The sequence below is a fragment of the Drosophila rhopaloa genome, unplaced genomic scaffold (genome assembly GCF_018152115.1).
Source record: "Drosophila rhopaloa isolate 14029-0021.01 unplaced genomic scaffold, ASM1815211v1 contig_47, whole genome shotgun sequence".
Taxonomy (NCBI): Eukaryota; Metazoa; Arthropoda; class Insecta; order Diptera; family Drosophilidae; genus Drosophila; species Drosophila rhopaloa.
This window is the reverse complement of record NW_025335142.1, coordinates 13,761-35,594: the sequence shown is the minus strand read 5'-3', so window position 1 is coordinate 35,594 and position 21,834 is coordinate 13,761. Positions and strand designations below refer to the sequence as shown.

Below are 21,834 nucleotides of genomic sequence, written 5' to 3'. Positions count from 1 at the left end.
CAAATAAGTCATTGTTACTCAATATTCTCCCAGATTGTTCACTTTTATCGTGACATAAATGATTTCGCCCTCTTGTATAATGACAGATAGTAGCTGATGGATACCCCAGCATATATAGCTGTTGTTTTCTCTCACCTTTCAACACTCACCTTCTTACCGGTAGAGTCAACACTTGGCCAACTATGTAAAGTAAACATTTTAATTACGGAAAAAAGCCGAAGCAACTTTAACTTGACTTTTTTTCCTCACCCGCTTTCTGTTGTTTTTCCAACATTTTCAACTTTCGTGGCAAACTTGAGGCGACTTGCCATATAATTAAATACAAATAACAATTAAGATATACGCAGAGTTTGAGTCGCAGTTGCCAAGCGGCTCCATTTGCGGCTGAAACATGAATCAGGCCAGGCCACCGGCATAACTTAAGTTTTTTAATTAAAAGCAGGTAACGCGGTTTGAGGAATCGATTTTCCAGACTCGACATTTATGAATTGAGACGTTAATTGTCATCTACTCAATTTAAGGGGGAGGGGCACTTCACTCCCATGGCTGTCAATTGTCGACCTGTCCCATGAAATTGTCAAATTTTTTGCCAAATAATTTTCATATTTAATTGACAGTCTTGGCCGAAAACCTGAAGAGAGCGTTCGCGTGTCACTTACTGCTAGCAATTCCATTACCTCGAGTTGTCAGCGAGATAGTAGGTAAGTTTGGTTTAGATTTTTATTGGCCAGCGTACAAGAATGTCAAATATGTATTTAAAATTTAATACAGACTTTATTATCAAAAAGCTTATTAAGTTTTTGGCAAGCTCTCTAAGTCCCTATAAATACTGAAGTTATTATATATTTAATCTATACAAAATAAGCAAAGAGTTTGCTAAATGTACTTACAAGTATTTTTTCGATATTTTTTTTAGTGTTTTCCGTTTTCTTTGTATGTATAGGGTATTTCCCTACCACTAAATTATTTTTCCTTACTTTTCCTGTTTTTTCAGTTTTTGCCTTTGGGGCGTTTTGGCGTCTGTCGCTTTACTTAATGGCAACATGTTTTACAACATTATTAGACAGGCCGAAATGGAAGCGGTTTTTTTCGGTTTTCTAGCCGACAACTGGCAAATTTTAATTACCAATATTTTCCAGGTGTCGATACCCATACGACCCACGCCGGGGGCAGCATTTTACATTTTATGACAGGCCGTAACCCACAGACAAATATATACGGGTATGGGAGACCCGCTCTATATGGTAGCTGCTGTCTAATTAGCGTTTTGTGACAACCACGGAAAAAATAAAAACACTTTGCCATGGTTTTGTAATTGGCAAACATTTTGTGTGACCCACCCGGAGCGAGTCCAAACAGAACAAAACTGATATTTAATTTCATTGTGTTCATCGGCTTAGCAAATTGTTTTTGTGGTTCCAATTAATCTTCTTATTGGTTTAGAGTTTCCTTAATTATTAATTTTTTATATACCTTTGATTCTGTTGATTTGATTATAAGCTTAATGAATATAATAAAGCGATCGTTAAATTTTGCTTTGCTGATTTCTTTGTGTTTGCCATGTCAATCAAGATAAGATTAGATGTTATTTTAAACTTGATCCAGTTGACTCTTGCTAACAAATTGCGATGTAGGTACTTTTTATATCTGGGCTGATAAGTTAGAGGTAATAAAGCATGTTGGGTATAAAGACAACCATTATATAAAGCAGTTTATGGTGTAAATGAAATAACTAAGAATTTACGTAGACTGAGTAATAATATATTTCAAATATTTTTAGGTATGACTTTTTATCTAAATGTATTAATCACTTTGTAGGAACAGAGTTTTACAAAGAACAATAATGATAAATAACCACAATCAATTGAAATAAGAATGCGACAATCATATTATTCAACTCTTTGCAGAAATTAATATTTTTTAAAACAACAATATTTTCTATAGGCTTTAATAATTAATATTTTTTTTATTTTTAGTTGGTTTTGTTATCTTTTTTTTTAGTTTTTATACATGTGTACTGATGTAATAAATTAAATTCGTTTATAAATATTTTCACAAACTTTCCACTAGTGCGGATGCCCACTCAGATTTGATTTCTGATAGACTTTTTTGGTCACTGGGTTAACAGTGATGATGATGATGTCCGTGCGGACCATGATGATGATCAAAGTGGCCGCCGTGGTGATGATGATGATCGTAGTGGGGCGGCGGCGGCGGAGGTCCATAGTGATGGTGGTGGTGCGGGGGAGGTCCGTGGTGGTGCGGCGGAGGTCCGTGGTGGTGGTGATGGTGCACCGGTGGTGGAGGCGGCGGCGGGTGGTGATGGTGGTGGTGATGGCCATGACCGCCCAAGTTCAGGCCGAAATGGATTCCAAACAGACGATCTTCGTGATGTGGTGGCGACATTTTGCAGGTTTTTGTTAAAATCCTTTGATTGCTTTTGAAACTGATATATTCCTTTCGAGAACTGCTCTCGTTGCTTATTGAATGCGAACTGCCTTTCAATCCACAGATATGACCAATTTATATACATTTACACTGGACTAGTTTGACACTTCAGATAGTATTGTTTTGTGCGGGTTTATCTTATCGGAAGGGGTGTGTTTTCGACTGACTCACTGGGGATTCACTTTGATTCAATTGCTATTGGGCTATAAAGATAGCAATAATTCTTTGCAATATGTACTGTGGATTACTCATAGATCTTTTGGGGTACTTTATTTGTTTTCATTCATAGCCGATGCATCATAGCGCAAATAAACAAAATAAAAGTATTTCTCAGACACAAAAAAAATGACATTGCAAAAAAATATATTCGAGATGAAGAAGTGATTGAAAGAAGAAAATGGAAAGGATAAAAATGCTGCAGACGCTGTCGACAATAATTTCCGCTTTGTTTGCTAGACGTAGTTCCAAAAAAAACATCGAGAAAGTAAAGTGCGGAAGAAGAAAAGCGAAGGAAAACCAAAAATACACTAAAGACGCCCATCCAAACCCTAGAGAAAGTGTGAGCAAGAAGGCTATAAGCAGAAGGCTTTTGCATGGAGATTGGCTTGTTGGTTAGGGGTCTGAATATCCCGTTTTTACCATCCCAATATAAGAGTTGCACAAAAAAAATTATAACCAAATTATGTATTTCACTTTTTTCTGACTTGAAAATATTTTTTTTATCATAACAGTATTCATTAAACTTATTTATTTGTGGATCGGACAAGCAAAATGCATTTGTAAAATGTAGTAGATTCCGTGAACTCATTTTATTATATTGGTTACCATTTTATCATTTACACTTAAATAATATAAAAGGGTTTCTTATAGACAAAATCGAACATATTTTCATTTCTATATTCGACTTAGAAAAAATGTATGTTTTATATAACTAACAGTGGATAAGATTTTGATATGCCAAAGATAACTCTTGTACAATAAAAAGGAGAAATTTTTGATTTCAGGGACAATTTTTCTCTGTGCACCACACAACTCCATATGAAAGCGACTTTAGTGCGTGACAATAACTTTTGCCTTTGAGCCTTTTTAATGGTGTGGGAGGGTGACTTTGGGTGGCGGAATTAAGGGGTGAAGGGCTGTGAGCTGCGGTAGGACTCTGATAAACTGCGTTAGAAGTTATAAAGCGATTAGAATGTGTCTGGAGTGCGTCTTCGGAGAAAGAGACAGAGTGAAAAGGGGAAACGAGATGGAAACAACTTTCCGCTGTATCAATTTAATGCTTATTTAAAGTGCGACCAGAGGTTTTGTCCTCCTGCAGTTGAGGGAGTAAAAACGATATGGGAAATGGGCGAGAAGGAGCTGGGGAGTGAGGGCAAGGAAACTGGATGCGGACGATGCAGGTAATACATAAATTTGATTTTATGGAGTTGCTTTTCAAAGAACTTCTGCAAAAGTTTGATAATACATTTTATTAGCTTTGTAAAGAAATTTTTAAAGGAGATAAGGAAGGAAGCGAAGACATAAAGGCAAAATAAGGAAAACAGAGGATGTTTGGAAAAGGGAGACAAGAAAAAAACTTTTAAGGCTGTCAAAAAAATAATTGTTAAAATTGGGACAATTTAATCCAATTCTTTATCAAATAATAAACAATATTTTAGGGGGAAATAAAAGGAATAAATATATTTTCTTAATCAAATGAAGTAAAAAATGATAACACATTTTTTCAGCTTACGGAAAAGGTATTTTAAATAATATTTAGTGCTATAACCATTTGGAATACTCTTCTTGTTAGCTCTACACATTAAAATTTTCAATTATGATGACAATTTTATAGACATCGGAAACTAGCATCCACAGAGACATTCTCCAAAATATTTATTTTTCATTTTTATTAAATAATGAAATATTTTGAACAAAAATCCATTAGCACGGTCATAAAAGCAGAGAGCATCCTTTTAAAAATCACTTTAGTAGCACCGTAAGGAAAATTTTCCGACTAGCTCATCTGGCTCATTTTCCCCCGCTGGTTTTGTTTACACAACCAATGAAAATTCCACTTTCAGTCTGGCACGTTCGGAAGGTTCCCCCTGGAGAAGGGTTAGGCCACCCCGTATTCATATTAACCCCCTCTGCCGACGGCCACAATTATGGCCTTTAACCCCTTTGTCAACAACTTGAGTTTATTTGAGCTTTATGCGCACATGCTGAGTCTGATTTTTGGCCGAGTCCGAAATGCCTTTGAGCATTGTCCCTCCGCTTTTTCCCCTCGACCCCCGATTTTCACTCCCCACGTTCCTCGTCACATAATAATTTTATGTGCTTTTCGGCTGCTGCATTTTTGCATAGTCAGACCCTGAATTCGATGGACAAAGAAGGGGTGGTGCGGTGGGAGACTGTGGAAGATTGCGACAAAAGCAGAAAATGTTCGAAAAAATAAACGTTGAAATTATTATGGTCTGTTGCATTTTTTATGGTTTCTTTTATATATATTCTCCCATCTGGCTCTTTTTTCCACATCTGAGTCTACAAACGGGTAAAATGCATAGAAAATTTGCGATTTACGGGATTTGGCTGGCTCTGATTTTCTGGGGGATTTATTTGTTATGTCTGCTCATGAGTCACCCGTGGGGTTTTTTATGGGAGAAACACTATTTTTCAAGGGGAGTTTTAGAAAAATAACATTTGGTTAAAGATAAGATAACCAATCTATTGTAAATCTATAGATACAAAAAAATACTGTAAGTAAATCTAAATTTCCTAATATGTTACATTTACCTTCACAAATCTGGATCCAACTTAAATCTTTATTATATAAGAACTGCACAAACAAGCAGATATAATTTAATTTTTTTATTATTTGTCTATTTATTTCTTGATCAATGTATAAAATCATGTTACAACTTAAATACTTAAAGATCACAAAGAATCATCATATGTGAAGCATGAAATCGCTAGACGTAATTTAAACTCCCTATTTCGTTCTTCTGCTTTTCATACGATTGGACTCACAACGTAGCCATTTGACAGCTCTGCCAATTAAGTTTTCAATTTCCGCAAATCAACTTCAAAGACTCGGGGGAAGTCGAGCAACCACTGCTGAAACAAAGACCGTGTCCTAGCCTTGTTTTATACTTCTGCCAACTTCCCTTTTCCCATCCACATTTGTTGACATTTCATTATGCACAACTCACCCTGAAGACGACATCAAATTTTAGAGGGTGGCTCGAATTTCTTGATTTTTGTTTTGCCTACGCACGTAATAAAAATAATAATAATATTTGGATTCGGGCGCGTGTGCATAATTTACGATAATTGCCTCGGATCGGTGACATTTTCAATTAATACGGGGAGAGAACATCTCTCAGCAGTTGCCAAAGATAAAACTCCCAAAGATTTAATGGCTAATGCTGGTTTTATACTCAATAATGTTTCCAGCTTCATGTCATAAATTCATGTCGTGATACATTCAGCCAATAGTTATCGCTCATAAAAGCCTTGTTGTTTAAAGACTTTTACGATCGAAGAGGTTTATTTGAGGACTCCCAACCGGACATTCATATCATAAATGTGAGGAAACCGAAGTTGGAAAATCATTGCTTGTCCTTAATTTATTTCCCCTTTGGCTTTTCAAAATTTCCTTTACTTTAACCGCTTTTTTCTACCATTTTTTCCTTATTGACTTTATGGACTGGTACACGGATGTGGCATTTCCGGCCAGGCGACTTCTCCATTCGCCACCCACAATTCTAAGCGCCAGAAAGGGGCCGTTGACCATAAAAGAGGTAGAATACACAACACAAAGTGGGACTGACTGGAGAATATAACAAAAGCCTCGGTTACAACAGTTTTTTTAAGCGCCTTGGCCTGAGCTTGTAATGAACTTTTATTTGCATTGTACCCCACACGAGGGGGCGGTTTCCGACGGGGGAGGATGGGGATCGAAAATCCAGACAAGTGTGCCACAAGTCGATACAAGCCACACACACTCGTCCACACCCATTTCAATTCATTCATTTAGCCCATAAAGTCTGATGCATCCGTAGCCGAAGAATCCCATACACAGAGGAAAAACTATTGAATACTTTTTATCTGTACGCTAAAGATTAAATTTTAGTTCCTTTCTTTAAAGAATGTTATTCTGGAGGGTGTTCCAGTAAAATGATATTAAATGAATTTTGGAAATGCAAAGCATTAATCGATTTTAAATCAAAAGCTTTTGTGTCGCGGATAATTAGGATGTAATTAAAATTTAAACCAAATATTTAATTTATTTATATTTATTTAATTTACTATTTAATTTGTCGACTTTTATTTTGGTTCTGTGTATGGGAACCCACAGACAACCCATCTTTTCCCTCGTTCCCCCAAGATCCAATCGATTTATGGGCATTTCCGGGTTGAAATCACTTAGAAGAGTTTGCCGGCAGGGTGAAGTAGGTGGAACCGCTTGTTAGTTCCTTTGTGATTCGGTTTTATGTTTTTCCTTCCTTTCCAACATATCTAATGCATTCTGTGGCTCCCTCGAAAATATTTTTTGCACGAATTTGTAAGCTTTATAAAGTAAATATAAGGAGGGGCTTCCGAATTTTAAGGGATGAAGTTTTCTAGGTTGGGGTTACTCTGATATTTTTAAGAATCTCTTCGAGTGTGTGAGGCTGAGTCATCTTTTGGGTTTCTTCATGTTAGATTGAGTTATTGTACGCGGAGTAATTGAAACCTTGGGGGATGCAATCCATTTGATGTATAAATTGACCGATCGAAAGTCACCCTTAGATAAATATTTTTCCTGAGGGTAGGCAATTTAAAACTAATGCAATAAGTTCACTGTTTCTTAAATTTCTTTTACTTAAATAATAGCTATAATTATCTTAGCTCCATGGGTAAGCAAAATTTGTTGCTATTTTTCTACATTTAAAATTCTTTTCTCCAATCTAATACAGTGAGTTTTATCCGGAAGCCAAAAAAAACCTGTGTTAAAACAGGTATCAAATGCATTATGTTTATCTCAAAACCACAGAGAGTCTTCCCTTTGAACCCTAAATCAAAGTTATCGCTTCATGAACTTGTTCAACCAACCCTTCAGCCCAACAGACCCAAACCCAAATCACAATAACTTTTGATCCCTAACTCACCCATCTAAAACCAACTTTCATCTTCCATGACCCATTTTCAATTTGTTTGATTTCACTCTTTTAATTTTTCTTGTTATAATCAATTTGGGCAGGGATTTTTCTCCCGAATTTCATGCCACTTAATTAACGCTGGGGGTTCCTGGCACAGGGCTAATTAACCCATTACCTTGCACCTGGCACATGAACAAACAAAAACTGCGAAAACTATTCAACGTGTCATGCAAACTGGGAGCAAGAGAGATGGCGATGGAGTGAAGGAGAGGGGGCAGTGATAGAGTGAGAAACTTTTTGCACTTTTTATTTTCGGGGGCTGCCAAAAACATGTTAAAGGTGTTGGCCTAGAACAAAAGCAAAAACTAAAAGGAATATAAAAAACCAAAAATGTGGAAAACTTTTTTGAAGTTGTGCCAATAAATTGTGCGGGACCGCCCAAGGGTTAAGCGAAAGTTCTCTGCACTCGACTAGGAAGCAAAAAAGCAGTAACGAAAAAAAAAAAAAATTATGACTGAACGTAATTAAGAAAACTTTTGCTGTGGCACAATTGAAATCGGGTGAAATCAAAGGGGCAGGAAAGGGAAATCTTAGGGCCGCTAGTGATTTGAGCACTTTAGCCCACGCCATCCACAAAAAAAAGAAATTCCTTTTTTCTTTTTTCTTTTTCTGTGGAAAAAGCAATTTACACGCCAAAAGATTTCTTCCTTTCGCTTATCAAATTAGACAAAAGGGAGAAATTTGGGGAAAAGCCTTCTGCGGATGTCGGGCTGTCGGACTGTCGGGGGCGTGGTGCTAACCCCGCAGGTCAAAGGTGTTGGCAAGCACCGCAGGAAACATTTGAATTGCCCCCTGGCTGAGGAATATCCCATCGATATGGCGGCGTGCGCAACTTCGTGCCGAAAAGAGATTTTAATGACATCGGCTGCGCTTTATGGCAGCCGCAAAAGACAATTTCGCCCGCAAATTTCGTGTGGGCGTGTTTATTGTCACTGCTCCTCTCCATCCACCCACCGCAAAAAAAAAGATTCTGGCAGGATATTAGAAATAAACAGAACAGCAGGATGCCACCCGTAGGGGAGGATATTTTACCGGGTGAATATTGAGTAAACGGCTCGATTTTGTACAGACCTCGAATCATTTTGCCGGAGGTAAAACAGTTTCAGACTTTCTTAACTGCAGCAGATCGATGAAAAGTCATCAACATTTTGAGGTACCTCTGGGATACATTATTTTTATACCCTTGCAGAGGGTATTATAATTTTGGTCAAAAGTGTGCAACGCAGTGAAGGAGACATCTCCGACCATATAAAGTATATTCTTGATCAGGATCATTTCCTGAGTTGATATAGCCATGTCCGTCTGTCCGTCTGTCCGTCCGTCCGTCCGTCCGTCTGTCCGTCTGTCCGTCTGTCTGTCCGTCTGTCTGTTTCTACGCAAACTAGTCTCTCAGTTTTAAAGCTATCGAGTTCAAACTTTGCACACACCCTTCTTTCCTTTGCACGCAGTATATATGTCGGAACGGCCGGGATCGGCCGACTATATCCTATAGCTGCCATATAACTGATTGATCGGAAATAACATAACTTTGGTGTTTGTAAAGTTAGGAAGCTGGGATTTCCTATGGGTTTTATATTTGGTCAATCAATCCGACCTACCAAATTTCATAAGGATCGGCCGACTATATCCTTTAGCTGCCATATAACTGATTAATCGGAAATGTCATAACTTTGGTGTTTGTTAAGTTAGGAAGTTGGGATTTTCTATGGGCTTTATTTTTGGCCAATCAATCCGACCTATCAAATTTCATAAGGATCGGCCGACTATATCCTATGGCTGCCATATAACTGAACGATTGGAAATGCCATAACTTTGGTGTTTTTAAAGTTAGGAAGTTGGGATTTTGATGAGTATTAAGAATGCATCATATGAATAATTTTGGAGAATATAATTTACAGAGTATTCTGCAAGGGTATATCAACTTCGGCTCCGCCCGAAGTTAGCTTTCATTTCTTGTTATTTTTATGTTAACACATTTGAAAATCCGTTGAAATAAATTCAGGAGTAGCGTTACAGTTTTTAATTGTTATATAACACTTCCTTGAATAAAATAAATAAAGCTTAAGGTTGGGAAACCTAAGACCCTGTAAATTTATAATTGCACATTTCCCTGTTTTCTATATTTTTATTAATGTTAGAAAGTTTATCAAAAATAAATAAATATAAACAAACAAATGAACATAAAACTATATTAACATATTTTGTATTTATCGACTTTCATTTTTAGACAATCTTAGTAGTAATTTTAATGACAAAATACTAAGCTAATCGAAATTCGAATTAAAAATCGAACACGATTAAAAATGACAAAGTTTTATGAATGAGAAAATATTTGCCGTTAGTCATTAGATTATTTCCTTTTTAAAAATGTACAAGATGGTATTTATTATTTTTTTTGTTGAGTAGCCAGCTTTAATTTTACCGAGCAGCTGGTCAGTCAACCTCCACGCTCCGTTCATTAGTCCATTGGGTTTTTTGAGATTCATTAACTTGGCCGACTTCACACTTTGTTGGCTCATTTTGTACGGTTTCCATTGTTCCCTACTGGTCATTGGCCCTTATGCCGCTTCTTCTCCTTTAACAGTTCTCTTTTTGTTTTTGCCCTCAGGCAATAAGATTCCTAGCTTGGCTTTAATGTTTTTCGAATCATATTAATTTGAATTAATGTATTTAATTGCCGCAAATTAGTGGGCACGCTGGACCACCGGAGCCGACAAAAGCTTTATGACTTTATAATGATCCGAGCCGTTACGAGCTCTAAATAATTATACGTAAATTGAGTCCGTGCTTTGGCCGCCAGGGCACAAATCAAAGAACATCCCGCTTATGTTTTGGCAAAGCATTTGACGCCCAATCATCTAATAGGAAAATCCATGAAAAAAGTGGAAGACTTGACAATCAAATTATGGCGCAAAACGGAATAAAAACTCATAAAAATGACATTAGCCAAATGGAGCACGTAGTGGCCCCCGCTAAGATGAATGATTCCAAAAGCTTACATATAAACAAAATATAAAAATGAAATCAAACGAGTAATCTGCGAGTCAGGGTAAAAGAAACAGAAGCCGCACAAATGATGCGCAAAGCAAAAAAAAGGGAAATCTTGTTCTGTAAAATTGTTTTACTTAAGTGTCGCTCTTGTCATACCCTGCAATAATTTAAATATACATATATGAACTTATTTAGGAAGCAGCGATTGTCTTCTCTTGATTAAATGACAAAAGTAAAAAAGCACATAAATCGATTGGTGACAAATTTTAAAACGAGCTAAGCATAGTGCCTTTCAGCTGTTTCTTACTTGTTTGTTCTTTAAGAAACTAGGCTTAGCTACGGATATTTTAGTTATTTCTTTATTTTATTTCATTATATTTTAATTTCGTTTACCGTCTTTAGTATTAAAGGTGCTCAAGTCATTGCTTATCGAAAATATGTAATACCATATTTTAGATATATAAAATAAAATTGAAACAAAAGTAGATAAATTGTTATATATGCAATAGCGACACCTTCCAAATGTAAATGAGGGCTTCATATCGATAATAGTCAGCAATTCATAAAATATGTATAATTAATAACGAAATAAAAAAAATATATAAGAGATGTATGTCCATTTTATAACTTTTACTTTTAGCTAAACTATATTTTAAAGAACCTTCGCCCTGTTAACTTTATAATCTCAGGTAGTGTATAGCAGCCGACTAAAATTGTAAATGTAATCAAACGGATGACAGAAAAAGGCCCTCTCCCCGGTCCCTCCTTTCCCCATCATTCCCCGTGCCTTGAAACTTCAGCGATGCCATTTCAGTAGCCATGACAACGAGCAGCAATAGCAAGTGAAGTTGAGCCCCGATGCCGTTTGGATATGGCCAGGGTAATAGCAACTTGTAGTCATGTTGCCAATGTAGCAACAACATCGCGGTATCTCAAACTGCGTATCAGTTGCTGCTGCTGTCGCCAATGTTGCTGTTGCTACTGCGACTCACGCACACGTTTTACGCTTTTTGCTGTTGTCTTCATCGCGTCTGTGAACCCCATTTCTTACCAATCCCCACAAACCCCCTCCCCTGTTCGTTTCGGCCATTTTAGCTACCGGTTTTACGCGCCAAAGTCTCCATAACTTTTGCCACATGCCATTCAACGCACATTGTTCGTGTTGCTATGCTGCATGTTGCTGCTGTTGTCGATGTTGCTGCTGCCGCAGTTGTTACTGCTGCGGTCAACTGCATTGTGGCCTCTTCATATGGACTGACTTTCAATCAATTCAAGGGGTATATAAACTTGGGAGTTATCCGTTATAGACAGCGAACACCAATAAACATTTTCGAGTTATTTTCCCATTATTAAATAAGGATTTTATCGACCGTGGGATTATTAGTTAATTAGTTTCTATTTACAGACGTCGGTTTTCATAAGAAACTTAAAATTAAAAAGTTTTAGTCACAAAAAAAATTATATTAATCAAATTCAATAATAGGAAACTACTAATACCCCAAAATATTACTTTCCAGTATTTAGTAACAATAGGTAAAATAAGAAATAAATTTATCAATCTAATTATTCCGTTTACGAAATTGGAATTCCTTTTGAAAAGTTAGGCTTCCTTTTTCAAGAATTCCTACAAAAATTATGATCTTATGTCATACCAATATCAGAAAGATTTCTTAAATAGGGTATCGCAATGTTCAAAACTTTAATTTAATTTATTGATTTCCACTGTTTGTGAATTCTTTGCAAGCAAAGTCTTTGTCCCCAGTGCTGCATATTTCCGTCTCATTCGCAATCTCAAGCTCTCTCTCTTTCTTTTTCTCAGACTCTACGTCCGTCAATTGTCTCCGTCCGTTTATGTGACTCGCATGCGAGAAAAGTGCTCCATTCCGTGAATCGACTTTAGTATTTCATTTGCTGCTACTCACTCTAATTCTCCGCCGTTCATTTCATTTCACTTCTGTGTGGGTTATGTTTGGCACGATTGCCATGGAAACTGCAATGCCAAAGAGCATTATTTGATTATGCAGGGGCCACTCGAGAAGAGTGAAAGAGACGGGTGGGGGTAGAAGAAAGAGACAGGACGAGGGACCGAGGTCAAAGAGCGGGAAAACTTTTGTATATGATCCTTGAACGAATGCCGCTCGCACTTGCATAACATTTTCAGCTGACTTTCCTGCTGGCTGACCGAATGCATTTCGAAATGCATTTCCCCCTTTTCCACTTTTACTCTAAAGCCACTCTGTTTCATAAATCATTCATAGGCTAGTATTTTTATGCCATTTCGATAAGTGGCTCTTGATTCCTTACTTTTCTTTGGGGACTCCCTTTGAAATTGTCTACAGTAGTCGGACATAGTATTAGAGTTGAAAGCAATTTTTAGTCACATTTATGTTTTGAATTCAGTTATTCCCATTCTTTATACTGAAAGACTTTTAATACAAATATTTAAAATTTGTTCCTTAGATGTAATTCATTTTTTGAATAATTAATTTTAAAACATCTTGATACTGAGTTTTAATTGTGTTTTTGGTTTTCTAATAATTGTTCTTTAACTGTAAACCTGTGATTCTAAAATGCTTGTAACCAAATATTATTGATTGAAGAAAAGTATTATTCAATTATTTATCAGTTAAAACAATTCAAATTTTAAAAGTAGACCTAAAATTATATATGAGATAGTCTACAAGTTTAATTCTTTAAATATCTACTGTGCCGATGTTCTGCTCTGTTTGAAGCTCTTTCTCTTGTAAGCAAAAAGAAGTCCGCCTTGGATGAATTATGTTAATTTAGTTCAGCCCCCTGCTCCACTCACTTTGCTCTTTAATAACTTGACAAATGAAGAAAAGAACAAGAAAGGAAAGCTAACTTCGGGCGGAGCCGAAGTTGATATACCCTTGCAGAATATTATGTACATTATATTCTCCAAAATTATTCACAAGATGCATTCTTAATACTCATCAAAAATCCCAACTTCCTAACTTTAAAAACACCAAAGTTATGGCATTTCCAATCGTTCAGTTATATGGCAGCTATAGGATATAGTCGGCCGATCCTTATGAAATTTAATAGGTCGGATTGATTGGCCAAAAATAAAACTCACAGAAAATCCCAACTTCCTAACTTAACAAACACCAAAGTTATTGCATTTCCGATCAATCAGATATATGGCGGCTATAAGATATAGTCGGCCGATCCTTATGTTATTTGGTAGGTCGGATTGATTGGCCAAATATAAAACCCATAGAAAATCCCAGCTTCCTAACTTTACAAACACCAAAGTTATGGCATTTCCGATCAATCAGTTATATGGCAGCTATAGGATATAGTCGGCCGATCCTTATGAAATTTGGTAGGTCGGATTGATTGGCCAAGTATAACACCCATATAAAATCCCAACTTCCTAACTTTACAAACACCAAAGTTATGGCATTTCCGATCAATCAGTTATATGGCAGCTATAGGATATAGTCGGCCGATCCCGGCCGTTCCGACTTATATACTGCGTGCAAAGGAAAGAAGGGTGTGTGCAAAGTTTCAATTCGATAGCTTTAAAACTGAGAGACTAGTTTGCGTAGAAACAGACAGACGGACAGACAGACGGACAGACGGACAGACGGACAGACGGACAGACGGACAGACGGACAGACGGACATGGCTATATCAACTCAGGAGGTGATCCTGATCAAGAATATATATACTTTATAGGGTCAAAGATGTCTCCTTCACTGCGTTGCACACTTTTGACCAAAATTATAATACCCTCTGCAAGGGTATAAAAAGGCAAGCAAAGAAGCCTCTTCAACGGACTTACGACTGCCAGGCATATAATTTCGCAAAAGCGCAACAAATTGTTAATTTTCCTTTGCTCTGCCTTGCTTGCGTCTCTTTCTGTTTCTGTTAATTTGCATATTTTCTGGGTTCGTTCGTTTTTATACCCTTGCAGAGGGTATTATAATTTTGGTCAAAAGTGTGCAACGCAGTGAAGGAGACATCTCCGACCCTATAAAGTATATATATTCTTGATCAGGATCACCTCCTGAGTTGATATAGCCATGTCCGTCTGTCCGTCTGTCCGTCTGTCCGTCTGTCCGTCTGTCTGTCCGTCTGTCTGTCCGTCTGTCTGTTTCTACGCGAACTAGTCTCTCAGTTTTAAAGATATCGAATTGAAACTTTGCACACACCCTTCTTTCCTTTGCACGCAGTATATAAGTCGGAACGGCCGGGATCGGCCGACTATATCCTATAGCTGCCATATAACTGAACGATCGGAAATGCCATAACTTTGGTGTTTGTAAAGTTAGGAAGATGGGATTTTCTATGGGTTTTGTATTTGGCTAATCAATCCGACATGCCGAATTTCATAAGGATCGGCCGACTATATCCTATAGCTTCCATATAACTGATTGATCGGAAATGCCATAACTTTGGTGTTTGTTAAGTTAGAATGTTGGGATTTTCTATGGGTTTTATATTTGGCTAATCAATCCGACATGCCGAATTTCATAAGGATCGGCCGACTATATCCTATAGCTGCCATATAACTGATTGATCGGAAATGCCATAACTTTGGTGTTTGTAAAGTTAGAATGTTGGGATTTTCTATGGGTTTTATATTTGGCTAATCAATCCGACATGCCGAATTTCATAAGGATCGGCCGATTATATCCTATAGCTGACATATAACTGAACGATTGGAAATGTCATAACTTTGGTGTTTTTAAAGTTAGGAAGTTGGGATTTTTTATGAGTATTAAGAATGCATCATATGAATAATTTTGGAGAATATAATTTACAGAGTATTCTGCAAGGGTATATCAACTTCGGCTCCGCCCGAAGTTAGCTTTCCTTTCTTGTTTACGTTCTTATAAATGAAAAATAATTGTTGAGCGTGTCTACAAAATGCTAATAAATTCTAGACAAGTAAAGCAAATTGTTGCCTTTGGGTTGGTTTTTCTATTTTGAAGTATACTTAAGATTTTTGTGGTTTAAAAAGGAGAGAATAACCAATAGATTTTAATTCTTAAAGCTTTTTCCATATTATTAAATTTGATTGATTAACTTTGGAGTTTTTAGGAAAATAATAATAAATAATTATAAATTGTTTAGTGCTCTTGGAAAGGTGTATAAAAACAGTTTATATTAAGTAATACTTACTAGCTAAGCTATTTTTAATTAACTTTAATATTTGCTTTCAATTTTTCTTTCTGGAGTCCCGTAAATGCAAACTTAAAAAGTCTCAAACAATTTGACAATTTTGAAGCCTACTTGTTCATATGTGCCAGGTCCAAAAATCAAAATGCAGACCATTTTAGTTCGTTTAATATTCGCAGCACAAAGCAAAATGGAATCCCTACGGAACTGGACATTCACAGGTGGTGGGCAGGTGATTCATGGCCAGTCTCTTGTTTTCCTCCGAATCCCTGTTTGTGGGAGGGGGAAATCCATCAAATGAGCTGCCAACGCGTTGTCAAGTCAATACAAATTGTTAGCTTCCCCTTTTGGCCCCCGTTAGATCCTGTCTGATATTTACTTGGCCCGAAGTGTTTAAAGGGGAGTGGCAGGAGGAGGCGGGATTTTCGGGGGGTATATCTGTGAGCATTATTCAATGTTTGCAACGAACGTGTGCAAATTACGGATTCAATGCACGTAGCCGGCGGCCAGAGCTTCCAAGCTTCCCGCCTCGAGCGTTTCTGTTCAGACATTGTTTACCCAAAAGCAGTCGATGTTTTTGTATTTCGCAGTTGTTGTAAATGTCTACCGCCATCATCAACGCCCAAGCAACAACTGTCCTCTTTCTCTTACGCTGGCATACTCCAACTGACGACACATTAAAATAATGTATTTTTAAATTTAACATTAATTGCCGTTGAATGGTTTCTGAATGGACTGCTACACTGGGAAAAAAATAGCTGGGAATTTGAATTTGGTTTCACATTTTCCCCACTATAAAAATATATGTACACACTTTAAAAGCAGATTGTCTGGAAAGAGTTAAGGAAAATCAATGTGTTGTAAGATAAGCTGACTTAAAAACGCACAAATTAGAGAATCCAATAAAATATTTAAAATAGTAAAATTTCAGTTTGAAAAATATTGGAAAAATATCAACTTGACTAAACAGACAACTCCTTTATTAACATTAATATATCCAAATTAATAGCAATATTAAATATTAAATAAGAAAACAAGCATTTGACTTATTTGTTTTAGGAATGTTTCAGTTCCAAAAAATGTATGTACAATATAAATCGAATATTATTCTCAGTGCACCAAACTGCTGCGCCTGTTCCTTTCCATTTACTGTTATTTTCTTGGCGAACCATCTCAAGGAGTGCCCCTTACAACAACACAATTTTCGCTGGTCGCTTGCAGTGCATTAAGTCATCATTTTATTTTAATTTTTTTCGGAGAGTTTTCCCATAAATCGTTTTTCCGCTGCCTGGGACCTTAATGTTTTTATATAAGACGCGATGAGGGGAAAATACGTTTTTTATGGCTCTTGGCATTTTGCATGCATTAGCGAGTCTCTCTAAGTGTTTGTGTTCGCTTAGGCCAGAGTGAAAAATTTTGATTATATTTGTTAAGCAATTGAACATTTTTTCATCGCCGAGCAACTGTGGGAAGGGGAAGTCTGATGTGGAAATTGAGATTCAAAGTTGTGAAAAATGGTTGCTAAATAATAAAGATAAGCGGAGATTTGCGATTTTCTTTTAGGATTTTTGTTGAAATTCATTTAATACATCAATAATTCGACCAGTACTTAACCAGTTACTTAAGCTAAGCCTTTGCATTGATTGGCTTATCTAATTCGTTCACTCGTGGCCTGGCAATTCCCAGGATATGAAGTGAAGTCGTCTAGTTCGCAGGCCAGTTTACCACAATGCAGCACTAATCCAGTGTAAAGCTGGCACCTAGCCTCACTCACTCCCTCCAATTACGCAGCCGGGCATTAAGTAGACCCAGTTAATGCTGGGCATAAGTGCCCATCAACAGGGATGCTCCCTCCCACTCGACGACCCCTCCAAATTGTCTATGACTTTCATTCGATTTGCCTAACAAGCCATAATCATGTGCTGCTGTATTTAATTACTACCGTCTGGTCGTATTGGAAATTGTGCGGGTATAGAAAGAGAGGAATGAAAGTTGGGTGAAAGAGACGGCAAGCACAGGAGCCTGGCAAACACAATTGAGTCATTAAGCCGCAATCTAATTAAGCCCAAAAATGTGAAATGCGCCAGGCAATGGGCAACGACGAAAAAGCCTCTAAGTTGGCTTAGAGTCAGCGCGTTAAGCGAATTAGTTTTGGTCTTGTTCTTTGACTTGGGAGTCCGAAAAAGAGGGAACTCATCCGGAGTCCACCAATTTTTACGGCCTTTTAACGTGACCGTTTTCAGACCGTCGTCTTTTTTCCCTCCGAGTTTTACATTTTTGTTGCCCGTCAAGATTTATTTCGTGTCTGCCCGCGACCACGTAGGTCATTAAATTGTTTAGAAATCGCGGACAGCCGCATTAGAACCCACTGAAAGTATCTCAGTATCCAGACCCAAACAACAGAGCCCAACCCGAGACCCCATTCTCAAATGAACCACAAAATGGCTGGGCGGCACACGCATTCGAACAGTGGTTCGAAATAATTATGAAGTGATTACTTTTATTAACTTTATACACTTTAATATTTTTAAACTTTTTTAAAAGCAAAAGATCTGTCTTGGTACTCCAATTTAAATTTTAATTTATATTCAAATGTTCTGTGTAGTTCCTTGAAACAAGATAGTCAAGTTTTCTCTACTTTCCTTTCACCTAACATTTAAAGACTTTTTACATCATGCAAGGCCACTGTTTCGTCTGCTGTCTCTTTAATTTTTTGTTGGTTTTTCTTAAGTTTCTAATAGCTTTTTCAGGCTGCCTGATAGCAACCGGGCCTCAACCCCGAGAAATAGATACAGTTAATGCCACAAATGATGTCTAATGACGGTTTCGTCTTACGCGTTGAAATTGCCCGAAACCGCAGCGCCGGTGGAGTTAAGTCTTTGGGCGGAGTGTGTGATAGAAATTGATGTGGACTCAGGGAGATTAATGCGCCACCGGATCAAGGTCGCATTGGTGGCTAATCGATAATAATCCTGCCTGGATCCCAACCCGACTTACCTTCAACTTTGGCCAGGGCCAGCACGGAGATGGTCTGGAGGGCGGGAACCGCCCAGGCAACCAGGTGGAATAAGTGCGACTTGTTCTCAATCGCCTCGTGGCCCCATTTGAGGCCGGCGGCCAAAAACCAGGCGAATGCCAGGCACGACCACCACGCAAAGGCCGCCATGCAGCAAAAGTAGAGTGCCATGAATAAAACCGTACAGGACGTGGTCTGGCGGTGGCCCTGTCGGAAAAAGAAGAAAAGTCGGTCAATAAAATTACAATTAATTGAAGGCCAGACTGAAAGGTCAAAGCTTTCAATACCCTCGAAGGTATGCAACTTTCGTGAACCACAAATAATGGATTTAAAATAAATGAAATCTGTAAAAAAGAAGTGCGTTGTGTTGTACGTTGGAATATAAAAATATTTAAAAACACTTATAGAAGGAGTGTTATCTCAACCTAATTCTGTTGGAATCCATAAACGTTGTAACCAAATTTGTTCGGAAAAGGTTTCTGAAGCACTGCATTTTAAAATACTTTTGTAGAAGAACAAGACAATTTTTTTTCTGTTTCTATTACTGTAAGCGTATTTATATAAACACAAAATTCGTTTATATTTATCAAGACTTTAAATGAATATGCTATTTTTGATCGAAAATTGTTTAATTATTTGGAAATAACTACTCAGAGGCTATTAATAAAATAAAAATTGCATGTACTATTTATTCCATTTTCGCATATATATTTAAAAATGGTAAGTAATTATTTTTTATTTATAACTTTTTTTATACAAAACTCTAGAATTTAGTAATAGCACAAGCTTCTGTTAAAAATGTAACAACAGCGATTCTTCTCCTATCTGCCCATCGCCTGCAGCATACAAAGTTGCCCCTTCGGTGGCATTAAAAATTAGTGAGTACTGGTTTCCAGGCACTGCAGAAATGCTTCTGCCGGGTCATCTCACCTGGGTGATGGTGGACATCATCTGCAAGCGCCCGAGCTTGACGGGCGGCGGAAATGGTTCCCGGCACGAGACGGAGTCACCCGCCCCCAATCCCGCCACGTAGGCACATCCAACTACCAGGTAGCAGACGGCCAGAAAGACGATGGCCCGTTCTGGGTACCGAAAACGCGACGAGTCAATCAGGAACGTGAGCACCTGCAACGAGTCAGAACGGGGAGAATGGTTATTAAATATGAATTTAGATTTAATTAGGTTCGTCCTAATTAACCCGAGATGCTTTGATGTTCCCTTAAAAATTCATTAGTGTTTATATGAGTGGTGGGACATTAAAGGAGACGAGAACCTATTAGGGATCCACTTTTGGTCATTAGGCTCTACACATTAGCTGATTGTGATTGTTGTGCCATTTACTCCAAAAGCCAAGCCCCATTTAATTCGCAAGGTTTCTTTCCCCTTGGCCAGTTGGCCTTAATGAACATGGCTGAAATGTCCTTAGCTGGAATGGCTTTTGCGAAGAAAGCTAAGACAAATGCAATAATGAGCAATATTAATCACTTCAAAATAAAATCACTTCCCAGAAGATGAAGTTACCTTATCCATTAAACTAATTTTTTATAAATAAATATTTAATATAAATATATATCAATATATAAAAAGTGCAATAAATTTATTATTTATCATTTGATAATGACAGTCATCTAAATTACCATTAAATATTAAAAATGAATTTACATTAAATGTATCTTAATTGCAATCTATCTTTCATTGGCTAATAAATAAATAAGCTGCCTGTGGGGTATAAATATATATCAGCAACTAAATAAAATGCTTGTTTGATTAAACTACGGATACATTTTTTAAATATGATGCTTCCATGACAGACTAACTAGATGTTTAAATCCGCGAACTAATTTATATAACTCATGTTAAATAACGTTATTAGTAACAATTAAATCTATATGTTTCTGACATCAAATCATCATCAATAATTGGTTAAGTACCCTAATTGACACATTGAATATATTAACTCATTTTATCAACAATTGCCAGCTCGGCTTACCAACAACCAATCAGGTCTTCCTCTTAATCGGACACAACTTCCGGTTTGCCAGAGGGCTAAGTGGGTGACGGAGAAGGGAGGGAGGTATGTGGACAGAGCTAGAGAGCCCGAGATAGGGCCAACATAATGGTTGACAATTCCTCAAAGCTTTAAAAGCAATTGCAATCCACACACACAGATACTGTTTTCCCCTTCTATTCCCAACCACAAGCTCACACATTAAACTTCCGCCATCCTTCTCTGAATTGGTCTGTGCCTGTCTGATTACGCGCCATTTAAATAAATTCATTATCATTCCCACAAAGCCAGGCCAAGGAGTCTTTTGTCTAAACCAGAAACCCCGAACCAGAAAACCCGACCAAACCCAAGCAAAGTCATTTAATTTGATCATTACAAAACTATCAGAGAGAAACAGTTAGCTGGAAGTTCAGTGTGGGGTGGCCCTGTTTGCGTGTGTGTGTGTCCGTGTGAGTATCTGTGTGGTGTGTGGGTTGTGTTTGCATTTGAGTTGTTCGCATTGCATTAATGTGCCGAGTATTATTGTTGCCACGACTAGTCCCCTGAATTATTCATAGATGCAGAACGCACTTTTCGGTTCTGAATAGTGGCTAGCATCAGTCTTTCTCACGAGCCCCATTGCTGCACTGGAAAAAAACCTTCAAATTAGTCGACAGTTTATTACTACGTAGAATAAATTGATAAAATGGTGAAATTTATTAAGCATATTTTGCTTTACATCAAATTTATTTTTATACCCTTGCAGAGGGTATAATAATTTCAGTCAAAAGTTTTCAACGCAGTGAAGGAGACATTTCCGACCCTATAAAGTATATATATTCTTGATCAGCATCACCAGGAGAGTCGATCTAGCCATGTCCGTCTGTCCGTCCGTCTGTCCGTCCGTTTCTACGCAAACTAGTCCCTCAGTTTTAAAGCTTTCTGCTCGAAACTTTCCCAAAAGTTGTCTTTCTATTGCAGGTAGTATATAAGTCAGAACGAGCCGGATCGTGCGACTATATCATATATCTGCCATAAAACTGAACGATCGGAAATGCCAT

At 37.5% G+C, this 21,834-nt stretch overlaps 2 protein-coding genes across 2 annotated transcripts in view; both read right to left on the bottom strand.

Annotated features, from left to right (window-relative positions):
* LOC108037629 overlaps nucleotides 1-21,834 on the bottom strand; it is a 79,140-nt gene that overhangs the window by 43,798 nt on the left and 13,508 nt on the right. Inside the window, exons 3-4 of the mRNA XM_044461632.1 lie at nucleotides 19,717-19,911; nucleotides 18,768-18,993 (exon numbers count right to left, since the gene is read on the bottom strand). Of these exons, the coding sequence (XP_044317567.1) occupies nucleotides 18,768-18,993; nucleotides 19,717-19,911 (421 nt within the window). The remainder of the gene's footprint in view (nucleotides 1-18,767; nucleotides 18,994-19,716; nucleotides 19,912-21,834) is intronic.
* Nucleotides 1,740-2,497, bottom strand: LOC108037630 (histidine-rich glycoprotein). Its single transcript, XM_017114255.2, has one exon. The coding sequence runs from the start codon at nucleotides 2,404-2,406 to the stop codon at nucleotides 2,122-2,124; it is 285 nt and encodes a 94-aa protein (XP_016969744.1). The 5' UTR covers nucleotides 2,407-2,497; the 3' UTR covers nucleotides 1,740-2,121.